An 18,403-nucleotide genomic window follows, 5' to 3' on the forward strand; every position below is an offset into this window, starting at 1 on the left:
CGATAAGTCTGGTATTTTGTTTGTTCAATCCGTGAACTTTAAGCTAACTGGCTAAGCTAACAGTTTTTCCTCTAGCCCAACATAGCCAGGCTCAATTCCCGTTTCTCTCTTTTAACCGTAAATGGAGATAAAAGTAAAACCCTAGTCCGACAACTAATCAAAGCCATTTTTGTTGGAAGCAAATTCATCATGAATGGTCCCTTCTTTGTACTTCCACGTACGTCCCACTTTTAAGTTGGTGTCTCGGTTGTTAGCTTACTAAACCGTTAGCCTCCGTGGCTTCAAGATGCCATCTGTTGCCCAGCAGCGTTATCACGATTTATGGCACTTGAACACCAAGTATTTTATGCACATGACTTCAAACGTTGTAACCAGAGGCTAACAAGGCCCCAAGAACTCTTGGTCCTACATTTCCCATAATACATCTGTCAATTCAGCCGCCATCTCGTAGATTTGAACAGAGTTGCATCCCCGCAATGAGTGAATTTGGTGATATACTACTGTCAAAAGGCTTGTAAACACTTTCATTAAATCAAAAATCCAAATATGGACTCGAATCAGAACATCTGGAAACATCTGCGACAAAGTGAGCGACCCACAACAGCACGAGTATTGCTTGTATATTTTATTTTATGTACAGTACATGTAAAAAAGAAAACAAAAAAAGTAGCCAATAACATTGACCAACGTGGGCAACAGTAGACAGCCATGTTGCTCATACGCGGGGAAACGTCCTGACGACCGTTTCCCCCACTCTCAGGCATACAACACATACCGACTCTCACACAGCTCGTTGTGTAAGGCTGCCTGGAAACTAGCTGCGCCTCGACAACAAAACGGTCAAAGCGCAGATTATCAAAAAAATTGGGAGAGTGAATTTACCTGCTCCCTTAATAGACACTCACCGGGCCTCGTTTTTTTTAATTTTTTTTGTTGTTGTTGTTGTTTGTTTTTTAGCCCTCGATCTGAACAAAGTGTTTCCAGACGAGTGGGAAAAAAAAAAAGAAAAAAAAAAAAAAGAGAGAGACGGACTGGTTGGCTGAGCGTGACTGTGTGCAATCTTAGGTTTAAGTTTTTTTTCTTTTTAATACAGATCGGGCTGCGCTTGACAGCAGAGTACTCTTTGCTTTCGCTGCCTCCCCCCCCCCTGCCTTTCCCCTTAATCCAACAGTGCTGCTTTCAACACAAAGGTCACTAAAGGTCAGCGTTGCCGTCTGCCTTCGCCCGATGACTCAATATAACTGCAGCACACTCAGCAGTTGAATTCACAGTATTCTTACAGCATGTTATTTTAATTTTTTTTTCTCTCTCTCGCTCCCACAGTCCCTAATAAAGCTTTAACTGATAATGCATAGGGGGGCTCGGACATTTGTTAACCCATGTTTCTCCAGTGGAAATGTTTTTCTTTAAGTGTGTGCGTGGTGTGTGTGTGTGTGTGTGTGGTGGAAAAGCTGAGAGAGAAACGCACCCAAGTCACAAAGAATACAGTGTACACAACCATCCGTGTCTGGTGTCCCTAAACTCGTACGATAAAATAAAATAAACAATATTTTTTTTTTTTGTATCTCCAAGGCCATGGATAGTCAACCACAAAGACGTCTGAACTCCGCCGCCGCCTCCGCCGCCTATCAGGGCTGTATCTCGCTAATAGTGTTTCAGACAGTGAGCTTACAGCAGGCCACCGAGGTACAGATTAAAGTGCTTTTTTTTTTTTTTTTAATTTTTCCTTAAACGTGACGCTTTAAATAATTAAATGTAAAAATGGTTCTCAGGAAAAAAAAAAAAAAAAAGTTGGGAAGGGGGATTGGGGAGGGGGGGGAAGTATGTGACACTCCTAAAAAGTAAAAATAATAATAATGAAATGGAAGAGAGACGACAGGAGTCTGGAGAGGAATAGAGTTCAGTATAAATACATCCACAAATCCAACTAATGTCGCTACGAGGATGGAACACTGATCACTAAGGAGAGCTGGAACAGTCACTACTGTCTCTGGATGGAGCCGTTCACATTTTCAGAAATAGGAGGAGGACTCGGGGTAAGACTGTGGTTTAAAAATAAAAATAATAAAAAAAAAAGGTATCACGTCCGTGTGAGAGGGAGGAAGTCCTCGCAGCGAACACGTCGGCAACGACAGCAGCAGACTGAGGAGGATTTTGCAAGACTGTAGTAGTAGTAGTAGTAGAACGGCGAACTTGCTGATCGTAAATCAACCTTTGCAGACAATAAATACATTCCTTGTAGTGTTGTTGTTCGGCTCTATTGAAATATGATTAAACCTATATATATATATAAAAAATAATAATATTAAAAAAAAAAAAAAAAAAAAGAAAGGAGGAATATTTCAGTTCATAGTAGACCATGAGTAGCCTGGCCCTTTTTCTTTTTTTTTTTTTTGTTTTTGCTCCCTTATCCAGTCTCAACAACACTCCACCTTGGCGGCCATTTTCCACCAGCCTTGTGAACATAACAGGGTTAAAAAAAAAAAAAAAAAAAACGCATATAACTAGTAGCCGTGGCAACCGCACGTACTCCCCTCCTGGGTCTTGATGACAGAGTCTGAGGATTCAGAAAACCTTGGAGACCTCTCGTCGGCCCTCAGCCTCTACACAAGGGGGGGAAAGAAAAAGAGAAAGACGAGAAAGAAGAGAAGAGGAGAGAAGAGAGAGCACAAAGTAAAGACAATGAGCAAACAACGGCAGGTCATATATCCGGCGTGAGGAATTTTAAGTGTGCGAGCCTGAGCGCTGGGGAAGAGACGTGGTTTGTCAACATGTCGTGTTAGTCATGTAAAGATTATGGAGGTGAACGACATTTCATCCGGCTCTGAAGCTGACGGAGCAAGAAAAAAAAAAAAAAAAAAAAAAAAAAGCTTCCTTCATGAGGTCTGGAAAAAGCACCAAATATAGGCTCGTCTTAACCCCTTGCCGTTTATTCTCGGCTGCAACCATCCTCTTCCTGGCCGCCGAGCCCGTAACAGAGTAAACACAAAGGGGTTCGGAAAATACCTAACTGCAGCTTCTATCACTCAAAGACAATATTTAACGTTTGAGTGAGTGTTGAGGACGTGCTGCTTGGCTACCCGGGGTCGACGCAGGAGGAAACCACGGGGAACACGCTAACGACAATGCGTTTTTAAAGCTCACCCGCTGCCAACTGCTTTAATTGGGATAAAGTTGTCGTGTCTGTTCGTGGACGTCACAAGCTATTCCTTGGGCCTTCATTAAAGCTGGTATTTGTGTTTGCTCTGCTCTGCTCTGAACACGGCAGGCCTGAAAATATCTTTTTCCACGGTCTTTAAGTTCAACATGAACACATTTTAAGGGTAGGGCCGGGCAGTATGACCTTGGACGTGAGCTAGGTTTATTAAGAGGATGAAATTAACGTAATGAATCGATTAAATGTCTTTTATTACACAAATTATCGTGTAAAAGACCATTTCTTTTCGGTACATTTGTTGCAGCGTGGCTCCCTTTCAGGTGACGGGGAAAAACAAACATGTTTTCTAGAGGATTTCTTTGACAAAATACCCACCCACTAGTATTTACACACGGCTGAGAAAGCTGAGAGATCTTGGGTTGAGATGTGAATCCAAAGCTTGATAACACGTCGTAACATTTCTTCTTCTTCTTCTTCTTATCAAAAATCCAACGAGGGCCAAACTGTCACATTTGAGAAGCTGGAACGAGCTACTTCTGAATAATAAATAACTTAAATCAGTAGCGAAAAAAAGCTTCTCTGTCGATCATCTGGAATCGACTGACGCACAGATCGATGGCGGCTCCAATCAATTCCGCTGAAGCTGAAGCGTCGTCATGTGACAACCATAGCGCTTCATTCTTTGCCAGTTCTTACTCGCCTGCACCGGCTCCTTTGCTCCAATTTTTTTATTTTTTTTTTTTTCCCAGCATTTTGCCCTTTCCCTGAGTCAGCCCGGGCCACTTACGGTTAATCAAACAGCTTAAAAATACTTGACTGCGAGTGCATGTATGAACCCACACAGATGGAGACAAGATGGCTGCTCGTACTTAGTGCTGTCACAGCCGATTAACCGTCATACAAAAAACATCAAAAAACATTAATATTTTTGGCAAACACTGGGAGCATTTCTTGAAATGCTTTTTTTTTTTGTTTCCTCCCCCGACTGTATTCAGCGGCCGCTTTTCTTTTTGTGTGTCATCTAATGCAGTTGTTGTGTTAAGTGATTGGGGAATGGGTGTGGAGGTTTGGCTCCCCTATGTTTGGTTTTTGCAACGAAGAACATTTTGTTAATAAATACACATGGAAATGCAGCTGGCCAAGATGACGGTTGGTGGATTTAATTCTGCCCTCAGGTACCACTGAACCGTGACAGAAGGAGGGGATGCAATGAGATGATGTTACTAAACCGGAGGGAAATATTAGATGTCTGTTCGTTTCTTGCAGCTCTTTCATACAGTGAATGGAAACTATTTTAATCTCAAATAGTTGCAGTCATTATGTAAGAACTGTAACAGGGCGACTTCAATTACTTTTAATGTTATTGTCCTTTCTTTAAAGGAGAACTACAGTTGTTTTTACAACCTGGACCTTATTTCTAGCATAGAATACAATCTTTTACTCACCTACATAACCTTTGTATCATTTGCACTCGTTCAGGAGACATTTAGATCTGCGTATATCCATATAGTGGGAGTGAATGGGGCACCGAAACGCAGCCTCTAAATAACACATTATCTGCCGCGAAACTGGTTAATTTCACCAATATTTTGTTATGATACGCTAGTGCTATTCCCCGCTGAGTCCGGAGTTACCTGTTATCATCATCCGATGATGTCTTCTGACCTGGATGATGTTATGTCTGAGCGCCGCGCACAACCGCGACGGCCGGCTCGTTTACCTGTAATTTGCTACTGCTATGGTTCGTCCACAACCTCAGAATCAAAAAAATATTCAGCCACGTTGCAAAAAAACTAGCAGTAGCAAATTACAGGTAAACAAGCCGGCCGTCGCGAGTGCGCGTGGCGCTCAGAGACGACATCATCCAGGTCAGAAGACATCATCGGATGATGAGAACAGCTAACTCCGGCCTCAGCGGGGAATAGCACTAGCGTATCATAACAAATATTGGTGAAATGAACGAGTTTCACGGAAGATAATGCGTTATTTAAAGGCTGCGTTTCGGTGCCCCATTCACTCCCATTATATGGACATACGCGGATAAAAGTTATATGGGTATATGGGTAGATTGACCTGCAGACCCCGGATGATGATAACAGCTAGCTCCGGACTCAATGTGCAATAGCACTAGCGTATGTTAACAAAATATTGGTGAAATAAACAAGTTTCGTGGAAGAGTTTCCTGCGTTTCGGTGCCCCATTCACTTCCACTACATGGATGTACGTAGATCTAAATATCTCCTGAAGGAATACAAATTACACAAAAGTTATATGGGTGAGTAAACGACCGTATTTTATGGCAGACATAAGGTCCAGGTTGTAAAAAACAGTAGTTCCCCTTTAATATATTGACATGACTTGAATACTGCAGGTGACATATTTTATGTATTTATAAGTTCTGTAAATGTCCATCTTGAAAAGTACACACAACAGCAGATGATCTAAAACCCGATGTAACTGCTATGAACACACCTACGTGTCGCAGTGGGAAAGCAGCGACGTGATCTCCGGGCCCATGTGACCCACAGCCTTGGCCGCCTCCAGGATGGCTCGCCGATACATCCCTTTCTTCTTGCGGTTGAAGCGAGACCTGAAGAACTCCCTGAAGGGCGACAGTTTGGCAACGGACAGCTGGGAGGTGGTGGGCGAGCCGAACCACGCCACCTTCGCTTGCGGCCACTGGGCCTCGCAGTTGGCCGTCTCCTGTTTGCGGGTGCCGCTGATGCTGAGGACTCGGGCGGGCCACCAGGGAAAGCCGTGGATCTTCCCCCATACAATGTCACCCACCGCTACAGCGTGACCCTCCTCGGTTACGCACTTTGTCATGCTGCGGGTGTGAAGCCGCACGGTAAGCGGTGGTACCGTCTTGCAGTCGTCCCGCGAGGGCACAGAAGATGAGGTCACGGAGAGGTCTTCGCCAGGCGCCAGGTCGCATAGCTCAGGTGAGGTGCCGTCAGAGCTGAAGGACTTTGACTCGTCTAGACTGTCGCTGCTGCAGACCGACAGGCTAGAAGAATCTGCTTTGCGCTTACGGAAATTGATGAGGAGGGTGAGGTCGCTGTGGCCGCGCTCTGCCTCCTCTCCAGAGCTTCCCGACCACAACTCCAACGAGTTCTTGCCTTCCCCCGAGTCTTCAGAGTGGGGCAGGCAGGACCCGGGCACCCTGGGGCTTCGTCTCCTGGTGTCTCCAACAAGTTCTGCCTCATATTCGACCACGCTCTCCTCACCCTCCCTCTGAGGGGTTCTCAAGCGGATCTTTGGAGAAGGCAAGTCCTGACCCACTGTTGCAAAAGGCCTAGTTAGTTTGAGTTTGGGAATGGACACGGTGAGGCCAGACCTTGTGGCGTCTAGGATGTGGCGCTGCTCCTTGGTGGGATCACAAGGTGCCTTGCCATTTTCTTCCACGCCGTTCTGCGCCAGCTGTTTGGGACAGAATGGCTTGACTGACCCGTGGACACGTGCTGGGATCTTCATGACCTCCCCCTTGCCCTGCGGAGTGCTGTAGGAGATCTTTATGACGGGACTGTGGGGGATAATGTCAGCTCCGGGGTACTTCTCCCCATCAGCCTCACTCTTTTTGTCTTTTCTGAGACGCTTACTATCAAAGCTGGTGCCGTTTTCCCGTCTTTTAGCGTCCTTGGTTGCAACTACATCCTCCTTTCTAGACAGCTTTGACGGTGTGTCTTTATCATCGCCATCGTCGTCGCTCTGTAGGGTATTTTCTTTTCTAGAGGACTTGGTGTTGCTCATGCCATCTTTGCTGTCCTCATCACTATTCAGTGTGTTCTTGCACTTTTCACATAGTACCTGCCGTGGCCGCAGACGGATAGTACTCATGGTCATGCGGCCAGGCTCTCGAGTCCGCCTCTTCTTTCTCTTAATTGGTCTAGGAGGGGGTTGAGGTACCCATTGGCTGTAAGTGTGGCGCACCCATAAGGGTTGAGGGAAGGGGGCTCCTTCAAAATAAGGAGGATAAGGAGTCTGTCCAGCTGGCACTGGCGTGGGTACAGGACAAGGTACGGGTGCAGTGGATATGCTGCCTTCAGGGAGAGTGTTTTCATCCTTTGGTCTGTGCGAATCCTGGGTGGGAGACTTGGAAACCAGCTCCTCACTCAGAACTTGTGGGATTTCACAAGCTGGTTTAGATATCGGGCATTCCCCGAGTTTTTCCGTGAAATCTGGTAGACAAAAGAGCCCGGTCCTGAGATGAAGAGAGAGAGAGAGAGAGAGAGAGGGAGAAAAAAAGAAACAATAAATTAACAACTGTGAACTTTGTGCTACAGTGAAGTTCATGCAAGCCAACAGTCATGTTACACATTACAAGCATTTCTGACTTGAGCAATTTCCTCCACAACAGTGATAATGTAACGCGATACTTGTATTTCACCACATGCCAGTTAATTTGAGGACAGAAGAACAGATCAGAACAAAAGCCTTCCCGAAAGAGAACCCAAAGATGTTCGTATTTGTTTTAAAGTAGAGAAACCCTTGTGGCCCTTTTTGTTTTACTGCGACTACACACACCAACGTTACTCATCGTCACCTGTGTGCTGAAAGTGCCTCAAGTGTGGGGGTTGGGGATTTGGGCGGTTATCTGCACTTCTGCCTGAGGCCACTAAAGTGAAGCAATAGCATCACCGACTTTCTCTGGGTGATTTTTTAAGCACTCTGTTTTATTCCGTGGGATCCAATGAAGAGCCCAACTGCCAAGAAGTCTCTGAGAGGTGGCTGGCAGGCAGGCAGGCAGGCAACGGTAACATGGCTGTGCCGCTTTAGACAGGAGACAGTGGACAAAAGAGACTACAGGATGCCCAGGATGCCCCCCCCCCCCCCTCCCCTCCCAAACATCTGACTGAACAAAAACAATCCCATGAATCACTCGGGATTCAGAGACGCAGGGAAGGGAGCCAGGAGATTTCGGTTTGTTTTTGCATCCGTGTCTACTTGGGGCTTATGTGTGGTGAGATGATTAATTAGTGCACATTTGGGGAGCCCGCTTTCTGCCCCAGGAGAAGAAGCTGGCATGGAATCTTCAATTAATAGTCTCTCGGTGAGGCTTGTGCCTCTCACCTTTACGTGTGTGTGCACCCCCCCCCTCCCAAAAGCTTCCAAATATTAGCCTTCACTGTGATTGACACGGCACAAACAGTGCAGCCTGTGACAGGGAACGGGGCAGTGCTTGTTAAGCACAGTACAAGGACACAGAGTACAGCCAGCCATGATTCACCGCTCTATTGCCATTTCATGTTGTATACAGTGTAACTAGATGGTGCAGATCTGTCTGAATGATACACTAGACAATGGCATTAAAAAAAGACAATGGCAGGAAATGCATTTCCATGAGCTGAAAAGGAAGAAGAAGTCAAATTTTTGTCAGTGACAAGGCCCAAAATGTAGAGCTATTTTAAGTTATTCCAAGGCCAGCCTTTTCCCATTTGGGTAGGTTATTTTCAGGGCAGCTTGGGCTCTCACATGAAAAACCATCTAAGCATACTAAGGGGCAAAGCTGTCCAGATTCTGATTCTACTCGTCTATTAATAGTTTAAAGCCAGTGGCTTTTAAGGTGCACAGCACCAGGAGCAACACAAGGCTTATACATGTGACACACAGAAAGAAGGCCAGATAAAACATGACACTGATACATGTCAAATTATAACCGCTCACAGCCTAGAAAGAGCCTTTTTTTTTTTTGTCAAACAGTGCCTGAGATGGTCACCAGATCTAATCATAATTAGGTTTAAAGAAAAAGGGATCAAAGCTGGGATTCATCAAATCACATTAATGTCATTTCCCATTGTTTCTACAGATCAGAAGTGACTGGTTATAAAAGGTTTGCTTCTAAAAGCAACAACCACATTTCAGGTCATTTTATTAAATCATTACTCCAGCACACTTATGCAGACTCTTTGAATAAACACAGCACATTTTATTATAAATAATAACACACAATCATGTTCAGCTAAGGCCTAGTCCTTTAACTGAAAACGTTGTAGCTGGTCTGTGTTTGATTAGGCTAACAATAAGCTATAGATGAACCCCCTGACAGAGCCCTTGTCCAGCTACAGTCATTAATAACCTATGCAGAATGTAAAACTATCCTGAGAAACAGATTTCCACCTTAGTATTAACTTCAAGTAATTAAGTATTAACGTATTACATCACCCATAACGGGGGAAATCATTTCACTTTAGCCTTTAGCCGGTAAGCTAGCACATAGCTACCTTGTCAGCTACAATAACCTGTAAGTCTTTTGTATGAAGGCCCAGTTTGCTAACGGCTAGCTCACAAGCTAGCCTCGACTTAGCATCAGAGCTAGGTTAGCCGTTAGCCGAGTTTGGCAAATTAATTCCCGACAAGAATACACAAGAGGAATAATACTCACTTTTTGCCGCAGTCGAGCAATATCCCCGTGTAGTTTCTTTCTCGGTAGGTCAGCGTCACCACCAGCGTATCGTTAACTATTTGATCGACGGTGACAGGTACCCGGGAGCCGGCCCGCAGCTCCTCGGCCGCAGCCTCCATGTTTCCCGGGGTGAATTGTCCGGCTCGGCGGTGCTCGATCCCGGCCAAGGGAGCCACGGTCGCGTCGGCCAAAGATCCGTCTCCCCTTCGCTAATGGAGCAGGAGGCTACACCAGGGCATAAAATGACGCCATCACCCCCACCAAGTCAATTACAACAGCGCTGCCACCGCTGACATCACGCTCTCTGTGCTACAGGAGCAGAAAATCTCCCAAGACAAGGCCTACCCTTCCTCTGTCTCCCTCAGCCTTGTTTGATGCCATTCATTTCCAGCACTTTTATCTCTGCTCCAGGCTTTTCGCAGCGAGAGATTCATGGCGTTTGAGACGCTTAATGCCACAACACATGGAAACTGATAATAAAATAAAATGCATTTTCAGTTAACTTATAAAATTATCCATCTTAAAAAAAAAAATGCATTCTTGCAGCCACCAAGCTACAGTTATATTTACTGTCACTGTTTGGAAAGATGGGCTTCGTGGTTACACTTTAATTGCATTTCTTTCTTTTTATTCATACTGGGCTAAACAGATCAGGTTTACATGTAGTCTCCTTAGAGATTCTGTTATTGTAGGGGTTATTTAATTTAGTTTATATAACTGACTTTGAGCCTGGTGAGCCAGTGTTACTTTGACAACCGAATAGTTTTAGTTCACGCCACACACACACACACACACACACAAAAGTGTCACAGTGTCATGTTTATTTGGTAAATTTTAAGTGTTAGTGTGTTTTTTAAATGTCAAACGTGTCAGGTTGGTGTCATGGAAAGGACATCTTAAAGAAAGAAAGATAGAACCTATGGAATAAAAACACTTTACCCCGTTAAAAGATTTGAGATCCTGTATTTATTTTCAGACACAAACATTTCACAGAATTCAACACGACTCCTGTCACTTGTCGATGAAGCTCGGCCAGGTGTCTCCACTGAAGATGGTGAAAGACTTTTCCGTATCCCTTCCACGGTTTCTCTTCCTCTCCAGGAGCCGCTCCTGTAACTTCCTCATCTGTCGGTGAACAGATTCAGATCAATAACCCATGAGTTCAATACGGATGGGCGGTATAAAGAGGGAATAATGAGTTACAGGTCTGACCTCTTCCACATCCCGCTCTGCCGCTGCCATCTGCTCGTTCTCTGAGCCCCTGGGATTCCCGTGCCTCTCCTGTATCTTCTCAGCACGGGCGCGAATCTGCCGCTCCAGCGCCCGGGCCGATCTGGAAGGGCATCAACAGGTCAAAACTCCAGATCAAAAAGTCTCAAAATTTAGATGCTTAAGGGATCGTGGCCTTTCTGGACCGTACAGAGCAGATTCCTAATGCAGTGCCTGTGACTAATTGCTTTCCCCTCAGTTATTCTATCAGTGAAAACAAACTGATGTAAACTGTGCTATCTAATCTAGTTAAAGTGTTTTTGCAAAGACATAATGTTGTTAAAGAAGAACAAAGGAAACTGCTGATGTTCCATGATGTGTGTACAGTCCCTCTCTGTCCACTAGGTGTCTCTAGATTTTCACTTTCATCTTGCATGCTTTCACAGCCGTGGACAATGCTGACCAGTGGATACTTTTATGTCTGGGGAGTGTGATTTTCATGGGATACATTGAATATAAACCATTATGCCTTTGTGAGAATCTGTATCCTTCATTGAGAAAGTGATATTCATTCAATGTCACAGCAAACAGTCACGCTGATAAGGCAAAGTAAGGCACTCTGGACCCATGCACCAGGCCTGTGTGGTTCTGATCATAAAACTGACTCAACCTCCAGGAGGATTTGGGTGTGCACCTCTTTTCTGTGTGCTGTAACTCCACTTTACCTGTCCCCTTCACACTGTGCGACGGGTGTGCCAAATGTCGGCCTCTGAGTATCACCGCTGTCCTCCAAACCGGGGTTTGGATCTGCTTCCTGCAACAGAGCGAGGAGGCGTTTGTGTCACATACAACGGTTTTCTGGTCTCGACTGCGGAGCTTGTGTACAAAAGGGATGACACAACGGTTGCGACAAAATTGTACAAAGCTACAGCCTGCAGCTACAGCTGGAAAGCTGCAGCGTTACGAGCTCACTGTGTTAAATTACCCAAATGAGGTTGGTTTTTCACTTTTTCAGTGCCTATTTACAGTGATGCTGTTGGCTCTGTGCAAACATTACAGGCTCTTCTTCAGCTGAATGCATGGAAACCACCCATCTACAATGTGTGCATGTATATATTAGCACTGATAGCTATATGTCACTGCTTAGCTACCACTGATGCAGCATGCTCCATCAACAGGCACTGAAATCCGTCGCTACCTCATCCTCAACACTGCCTCTGCTTGTGCAACCACCTGAGAACCCATTAACTAGCAGACAAACAGTTTATCTTGTGGTAATTTCTAATGTTTAGTTTCAGTCCTCTGACCAACGTGGCTGAAGTGGTGTTCTACTGCCCTCTGGTGGTTGGCAGGTTACCGGAGGGGAATTTAGGTTATTCAGCCCACACGCACCTCCTCTCGCCTTCTTTGTCTTTCATGCCTCTTCTCTTGGCTTCTATGGGAGAGTCAGAGAACAATGGAATGTAATAGATTTATGTCAAGGTAAATAATTTCTAAATGGTTCCAAAGGCGCCAGTAAACACTGCCTGCTCCCGCTGTCTTTACATAGAAGATATAATATTGATCTCTATTAGCAAGTTCAACACAGTCTGACATGAATTTATGAAACAACATTCTGTCACATTTGTGGTAAATATTTGCACAACTGATGCAATTAAACTAATTGTCAACACGCAAGAGTGTGCTAGACTGAGCTGGCGCTTACTTTCTTCTCTGCTCAAAAATGGCCTGTTTCTCTTTCAGCTCTTTCATGGCAGCCTGCTTCCTCTCCTCTGGCCTCTTCCAGGGCTGGGAGTCAAGCAGGGGGAGCCTGGGGATGAGGCCAGCCTTGGTGGTTGTCTTCATCCTGGGAAATAAATTGAAACAAAATGCTTTATTTTTGTTGCTGTCCTGGGCTCTGAGCCCTGGTGGAATCAGTCTGGGAGATTTTGTTTTATCTCTCGGTTTCTTCTGTGGAGAAAGTCATTAAAATGTGTTTCTCCGCCCTTTTCTTAGGCACTGTGCAATTTATTCTGTCCAATTGTAAAAACAAAACAAAACGATCCAACTACTAGATATAATAGTTTCACTGCATTAGAATTTATGTCTAACAGGAATCTGCTACTTGAAAACTAAATAAAATCTGATACGAAAACAAAGATAGGAGAAAGTCAATTCTGAATAGTTCTGGTCTTCAGGGCTTATTTTATTTATACTATTTTATATGTGCAACACATATTTAAACTGGTCTGAACTGAATTTCAAGTTTGAGATTCTTGCAAAATGTTTTAATACCTTTCTCATATTTGCTCATAAGAAGATAAACCCTGCAGGCTGTTAGCTTTGTGTACTAAAACCAATGAAACCAGCAAAGCTAGCAAGGTCAGTCAATAACAAAATCCTCCAGGGCACACCACTTAGTATCACAAGTATGTTCAATCTTGTTTTCTCAATCTGTAAAAAATGCAGCGTCAAAGTAGATTTTACAGTACATTTACAAATCCCTATAAAATGACAACGTCTTGACGCTGTATTTTTTTTTTTACAGACTGACAAAACAAGATTTAACGTACTTATAATAAGTAGGACCAAGTTGTTGGAAACTGTCAGCCAAAAGATATTCTGGGATTGAATAAACAACATAGAAATGATGTTATCAATTAAATAGCCAGCTTTAGAGGCAGGTTTTTCAACTATTGTACAGAGCCAGGTCAGCTGACTCAACGTTTCCTGTCTTCATGTTAAGCTAAACTGTCTCCTGTTTGAAATGTACAGACTCGATTCAGTCTTTTCCTCTAACTCTCCTTAAAAATCTATCATTCCTTTTACCCAAACACCATTACCTACCTCTTGGTGATAGGAAGAAGTTGTAGCTTTGTGTTTACATCACGTTGTGCTACTGAGTCCATCTCAGCTTTGTCCAGCAGGATCAGAGTATTTTTGAGTTCCCTGAACCTCTGCAGCTCGTCCACGGACTCATCCTGCTCCTCCACACTGGACTCCATCAGCTCTGACAGCTGGAGCTTCTCCACCACTGGCAGCTCTGGCAATGAAACAACCATGGCAGCTACAAGTATGGTGTGGGAGCAGGTGGCACTGGCAGCAATCGTCGCTGTTTGCAGCAACAGTGGCTGGCAGGAATTAGGAATTACTGACAGAATATAGAGGTCATTTCCACAAGTAATAATAGCAGGTAAAACGTTCCTGTGTAGACAGGATTATGTGACCTGCAAGGTTTTAAAGAACTGATAAAATAAATGGCTAGACTGAACCAGAGGTAGCATGTTAGCTGCAACAGGCTGATGTAAATGAATGATGTGTGTTCAAATCTGCTTAAATTTTATTCTGAACAATTTAAATGACAAGGAGATTTCCCTGTGAAGAGTAGAGCCCTGTCTTTGTTAATAACCTTGTGGACAGGGAGATAAACTGTTTGATTGAGGGCTCTGGCTGCTGCTGGTTGTACAGCAGCAGCCTCTCCTGTGGAGGGCTATCTTGGGCTTCGCACAGTGATTACCTCCAGACAGTGCTTAGTGACGGAGAGCTCCTGTTTGGATCCCACTGGTTATCGATCATTTTCATCTGGCTAAAAATATTACAGCGCTGGAACAGCGGTGGGGGCAGGGTTGGAGTGAGCCGAGTGGCACACACTGTCCCCAAGGGAACAGAAGTCACGCCAGTGAAGTGGTAACAGGGCAAGGAGCTATTTTTATGGCCAGTCGTCCTGTCTTTGATCAAAAGAGCAGATGGCTAGGATCACGTGCATGCGCTTTCGCTGGTGTGTTGTTCAAAGTTAAGGTGCCTTTGACTCACCTGGAGGGCTGCTCCTCGCACTCACCGATCGCTTAGACATAACACTCCTCAGGTACTGGAGGATGGACCGGACTCCTTGATGCACAATGTCTTGTGGAGGAAAACGGATGGGGCAGCCCCTCATGTTCAGGCCTTTAAGGGTAATCACATTTCCTGGAATATGTAGACAAATAATATCCAGAAATCACCAAAGATTTCCTCTAGCGTTTTTTTTTTTTTGGATATGCCATGACCTGGATGACTGAGAACCATCATATATAGTAGACAAAAAATAATCGTTTGTCACAGGGTGGCATTTAACGCTCACTCTTATCCCGTCTAATTTAGACTGAATGCAGAAGAACTACAAACTATGCATCCTTTAATCATCCATATTTATTTATACATGCCACAATGCAGTAGACGTGATAATGGGCGGGGGGAAAGCAAAAGATGTTTTCAGCTTCAAAGAGTGAAACACTGCTCAGAGGTAGAATTGACTGAACTCATCTCACCCAGTTCTGGTGGAAGCTCTGAAATGGGATTCCCGTCAAGCAGCAGCGTTTCCAGACACCTGCATGAAATATAAGAAGAGCACAGGAGGAGAAATCGTATTGTGCAAACACCCAGAAATGCTGACGTTAACTCTGATTCTGACTTGCCACACACGTGTGCAAGATGTGTGTATGTATGTATACCTGGCTTAACGCCGAAAGCTTTAAAAAAATAAATAGAAGCACTCATCAAAAAAATGTCTCGAAAACTCGACGAAGGAAAATACACAATGCACAATGGATGGACTCAGATGGATTTGGAATCAGTGGACATACTTGTATACTTCAGCTGAAGCTGCACCTTACCTGTGTGAGCCAATTTCAGCAGGAAGCGACTCTAATTGGTTTCTCCTGAGGTCCAGCCACCGCAGATAGGGCAAGCTGATGAACAGTGAGCCTGGGATACTGGATATCTGGTTGCCTTCAAGACAGAGAAGCTGGACATAACAAAATAAGCAGGTAGAATTAGTAGATAATACAATAGAATAATCTAATGCACTGATTTATTTTTTATTTTTTTTATTTTAAAAGCATGATAGCATACACCATGTAGCTGGGAGATTAGATTAAACAATAACACAGGCCAAACTGACCCTTAGTGTGCTGTTTTTCAAAACACTGTTCGGGAAACGGTCCAGCTGGGATTTTCTCAGATGCAGCATCTCTGTTGGATGATACACACACGACTCCCGTGGATCAGCGTCCTCAGCGGGTCTGTGGAGGGTCTGTGGTTTGCCAGCACTGCTCCCAAACACAACACTTAACCGGTCACCATTAGCCTCTGACTCCCCCTCCAGTGGGGAGGCCATTGTGGAAGTGATGCAGAGGTGCTTCGCTAGTGTTCGGGGAGTGTATTTTCGTAGTTGCACCATCCGTCTCTCTGTGTTTAAAAATAAAATAAAAGTTAATTTAAGGTGCGCGCAACGTTAGCTAGCGTTAGCAAACGTAAAAACAACTGTTGCAATTAGTGTTAGCTTGTTTATTATTAGCTTACCTGGTAATTTAGTTAACTCCTAAACTCAAAAACGTGACTGGGTAACTTCTAAATACTTAATTAATCATTATAGTAATAATAACAACAACAACAATAATACTAATAGTAATAAACAACAACAAAAAACTAATAGTAAAGCAGTATGCTAACTTTTAGCTACGGCCGCTCTTTGAGGGTGACGTCGTAACCGTGGCAACGACGTCAACACAAACTACGGCAACTGTTTGCATGCAAAAGAGGCGAAATGCGGTTTATATCAAAAACAGTTGATATAAATAAATGTGTTTTCTCCGTTAATGTGACCAGGTCAAACACGCCGCAGTTTATTATGTGCGGAGCCTCCAACTGGAGCAAATAGTGAGCACACTGTGAACCAAAGTGTTAATCCCCGTTGCCCCCTCAGTGATCCGGGCTCCACCCATCCATCTTCTTGATGAGATTGTGGAATAATTCACCGAGGTTTCATTTGGGCTGCAGGATGGGGCCAGTTATCTTTAGCTGTGTGGGAACCTTCCACTTTACGCTCTGAGTTATCCCAGCCTTCACCCACGGAGCCTCGTCTGATACGCACACACACACACAGTGACAGTCTGCGATACACGGCTGCGTCGACTCCAGTCACTGGGCAGCAACTGACTGTCACACTACTCTCACGAGTATAAAGTTAGTTAGAATATTAAGGAGGAGCTTCCGGTTGAGAATTTCAATATAAAAGTCTCATTTATTTAAATAAAAGTAGAATAATCCTGGAATTAATATTGCAAACACATAAACAAATGCTTCAATGAAAAACCTCTGTGGAAAGATTAAAAATAAGTTTGACACCATATTAATTTACTTAATTTAAATTACATATCATTACTAGATTCAGGTTTATTTGTCACGTGCATGATTAACACAGGGTTAGCTGTTCGGCTCAGCCACAAATTGCACTAAAAGTATAGAATATAAATATACATTAAAGTGAATAAGATTCTTAAAGTGCAAAATTACAATACTGAGCTCTAAGAATACATGATAAATATAAGATAAGACAATCCTTTATTGATCTCACTGTTAAAGTAGCTTGCAGCGTAACAGCAGATTCAGATTCTGGTTCATTTGTTACGTTGCAGTGCAAATTTCCCCACTGTGGGATAAATAAAAAGGATTATCTAATCTGAAATGTAGCTCAGACATAAGTAGCACACAAGTGAGGGCACAGTAGTATAATTACCAAAGATTTACAGCACGGAAATTACACACACACACACACACAAAAATGCAGCACATTTGCAGTTTATTGTGAGTGGAGGCGTCTGATGGCCGGGCGGTGCGCTTTTATTTTGTTTAAATTAATCGACTTCCTGTTTTGTTTCGTGTACGAGCGTCTAACTCGACGCAGCTCCGACTCTCAGCCCCGACAAACATAATAAGTCTGTCGGTTTGGCTGCGGAAGACAACTGAGCAGCGCTGCCACCACCGAGTGATTATCTCAGCGCGCAGCAGCTCCAACTTAGCGCACAGTCGTTGTGTTTTTAAACATTTCTTCTTTTTTTATTCCCCCCCACCACCACAGCGTGGTCTGCGTGCGTGCGCGTCGCACTTGCACTTGGGTTTTCCATAAAGACTGAGACTCGTTCAAATAATAAAAGAGAGAGAGAGAAAAAAGAAGAAGAAGGCGACATATAACGGACGCGTTTCGGGAGAAATGTGCGGCTGCTGCTGCCACGGTCTTCTGAGGAGGGCGTCCAACACTGAGCTGTAGTTTCTCTTGCAAGAGGCGAGGAATGCAATCTGAGCATCAATGTTTCACTGGGGCAAGTGGAAGAAGAGGATGGGAGCCAACAGTTCTTCAAAGAGACCTGTTTTTGACGAGAAGGAAGATGGTAAGCGAGCAGGAAAAGTGAACTCACAAAACGGCGCTACTTCACGAGTGCTGCTGCGCATTTTTAATTATTTTATGGTAGTTGTCAAGTTAGCAGCCAAGTTGGCAAAGTTTTTATTGTTATTATTTATTGATAATTAAAAAAAGAACTTACAGAAGAGCACTTTTGCTGATCAAGCAGAATAATGAAGAATAATCATGTTTGCCTCCAGTCTCATCATCTCCAGAGGCATTAATAAAAAGTACAGTAGCTATACGGTTGTATTTTTATCCTCTGCATGTGCTTAGAAAGTTTCCGGTTCAGCCACTGCAAAAAAAAAAAAAAAAATATATATATATATATATCAGTGCTCACACTGTGTGAACACACTTTAATTCTTCATTGAACACCCCATTATTTTTTTTTGAAATGTGCACTATCTGCAGACAGAGAGCTAATTGCACAATT

The 18,403-nt window shown here is 43.9% G+C and overlaps 3 protein-coding genes across 3 annotated transcripts in view; 1 reads left to right on the plus strand and 2 right to left on the minus strand.

Moving 5' to 3' along the window:
• Positions 1 to 377: 377 nt before the first annotated feature.
• pwwp2b (PWWP domain containing 2B) lies at positions 378 to 9,917 on the minus strand. Its single transcript, XM_084561175.1, has 3 exons — positions 9,540 to 9,917; positions 5,634 to 7,358; positions 378 to 2,603 (listed from the first exon to the last, which is right to left on the minus strand). Exons 1-3 carry the CDS (start codon positions 9,677 to 9,679, stop codon positions 2,597 to 2,599), a joined length of 1,872 nt encoding a protein of 623 aa, XP_084417301.1. The 5' UTR covers positions 9,680 to 9,917; the 3' UTR covers positions 378 to 2,596.
• Positions 9,918 to 9,925: 8 nt separating this feature from the next.
• LOC311500004 (uncharacterized protein) lies at positions 9,926 to 16,043 on the minus strand. The gene is made up of 10 exons (XM_084561176.1): positions 15,688 to 16,043; positions 15,401 to 15,531; positions 15,056 to 15,114; positions 14,562 to 14,714; positions 13,596 to 13,791; positions 12,475 to 12,615; positions 12,162 to 12,204; positions 11,495 to 11,583; positions 10,773 to 10,893; positions 9,926 to 10,685 (listed from the first exon to the last, which is right to left on the minus strand). The coding sequence occupies exons 1-10, from the start codon at positions 15,964 to 15,966 to the stop codon at positions 10,572 to 10,574; spliced, it is 1,326 nt and encodes a 441-aa protein (XP_084417302.1). The 5' UTR covers positions 15,967 to 16,043; the 3' UTR covers positions 9,926 to 10,571.
• A 1,482-nt stretch (positions 16,044 to 17,525) lies between these two features.
• Positions 17,526 to 18,403, plus strand: part of stk32c (serine/threonine kinase 32C) — an 88,669-nt gene continuing 87,791 nt past the window's right edge. The window contains exon 1 of the mRNA XM_084562291.1: positions 17,526 to 17,956. Within this exon, the coding sequence (XP_084418417.1) occupies positions 17,875 to 17,956 (82 nt within the window). The 5' untranslated portion in view covers positions 17,526 to 17,874. The remainder of the gene's footprint in view (positions 17,957 to 18,403) is intronic.

Source organism: Chelon labrosus, assembly GCF_963514085.1.
Source record: "Chelon labrosus genome assembly, chromosome: 15".
In the NCBI taxonomy this organism is placed as follows: domain Eukaryota; kingdom Metazoa; phylum Chordata; class Actinopteri; order Mugiliformes; family Mugilidae; genus Chelon; species Chelon labrosus.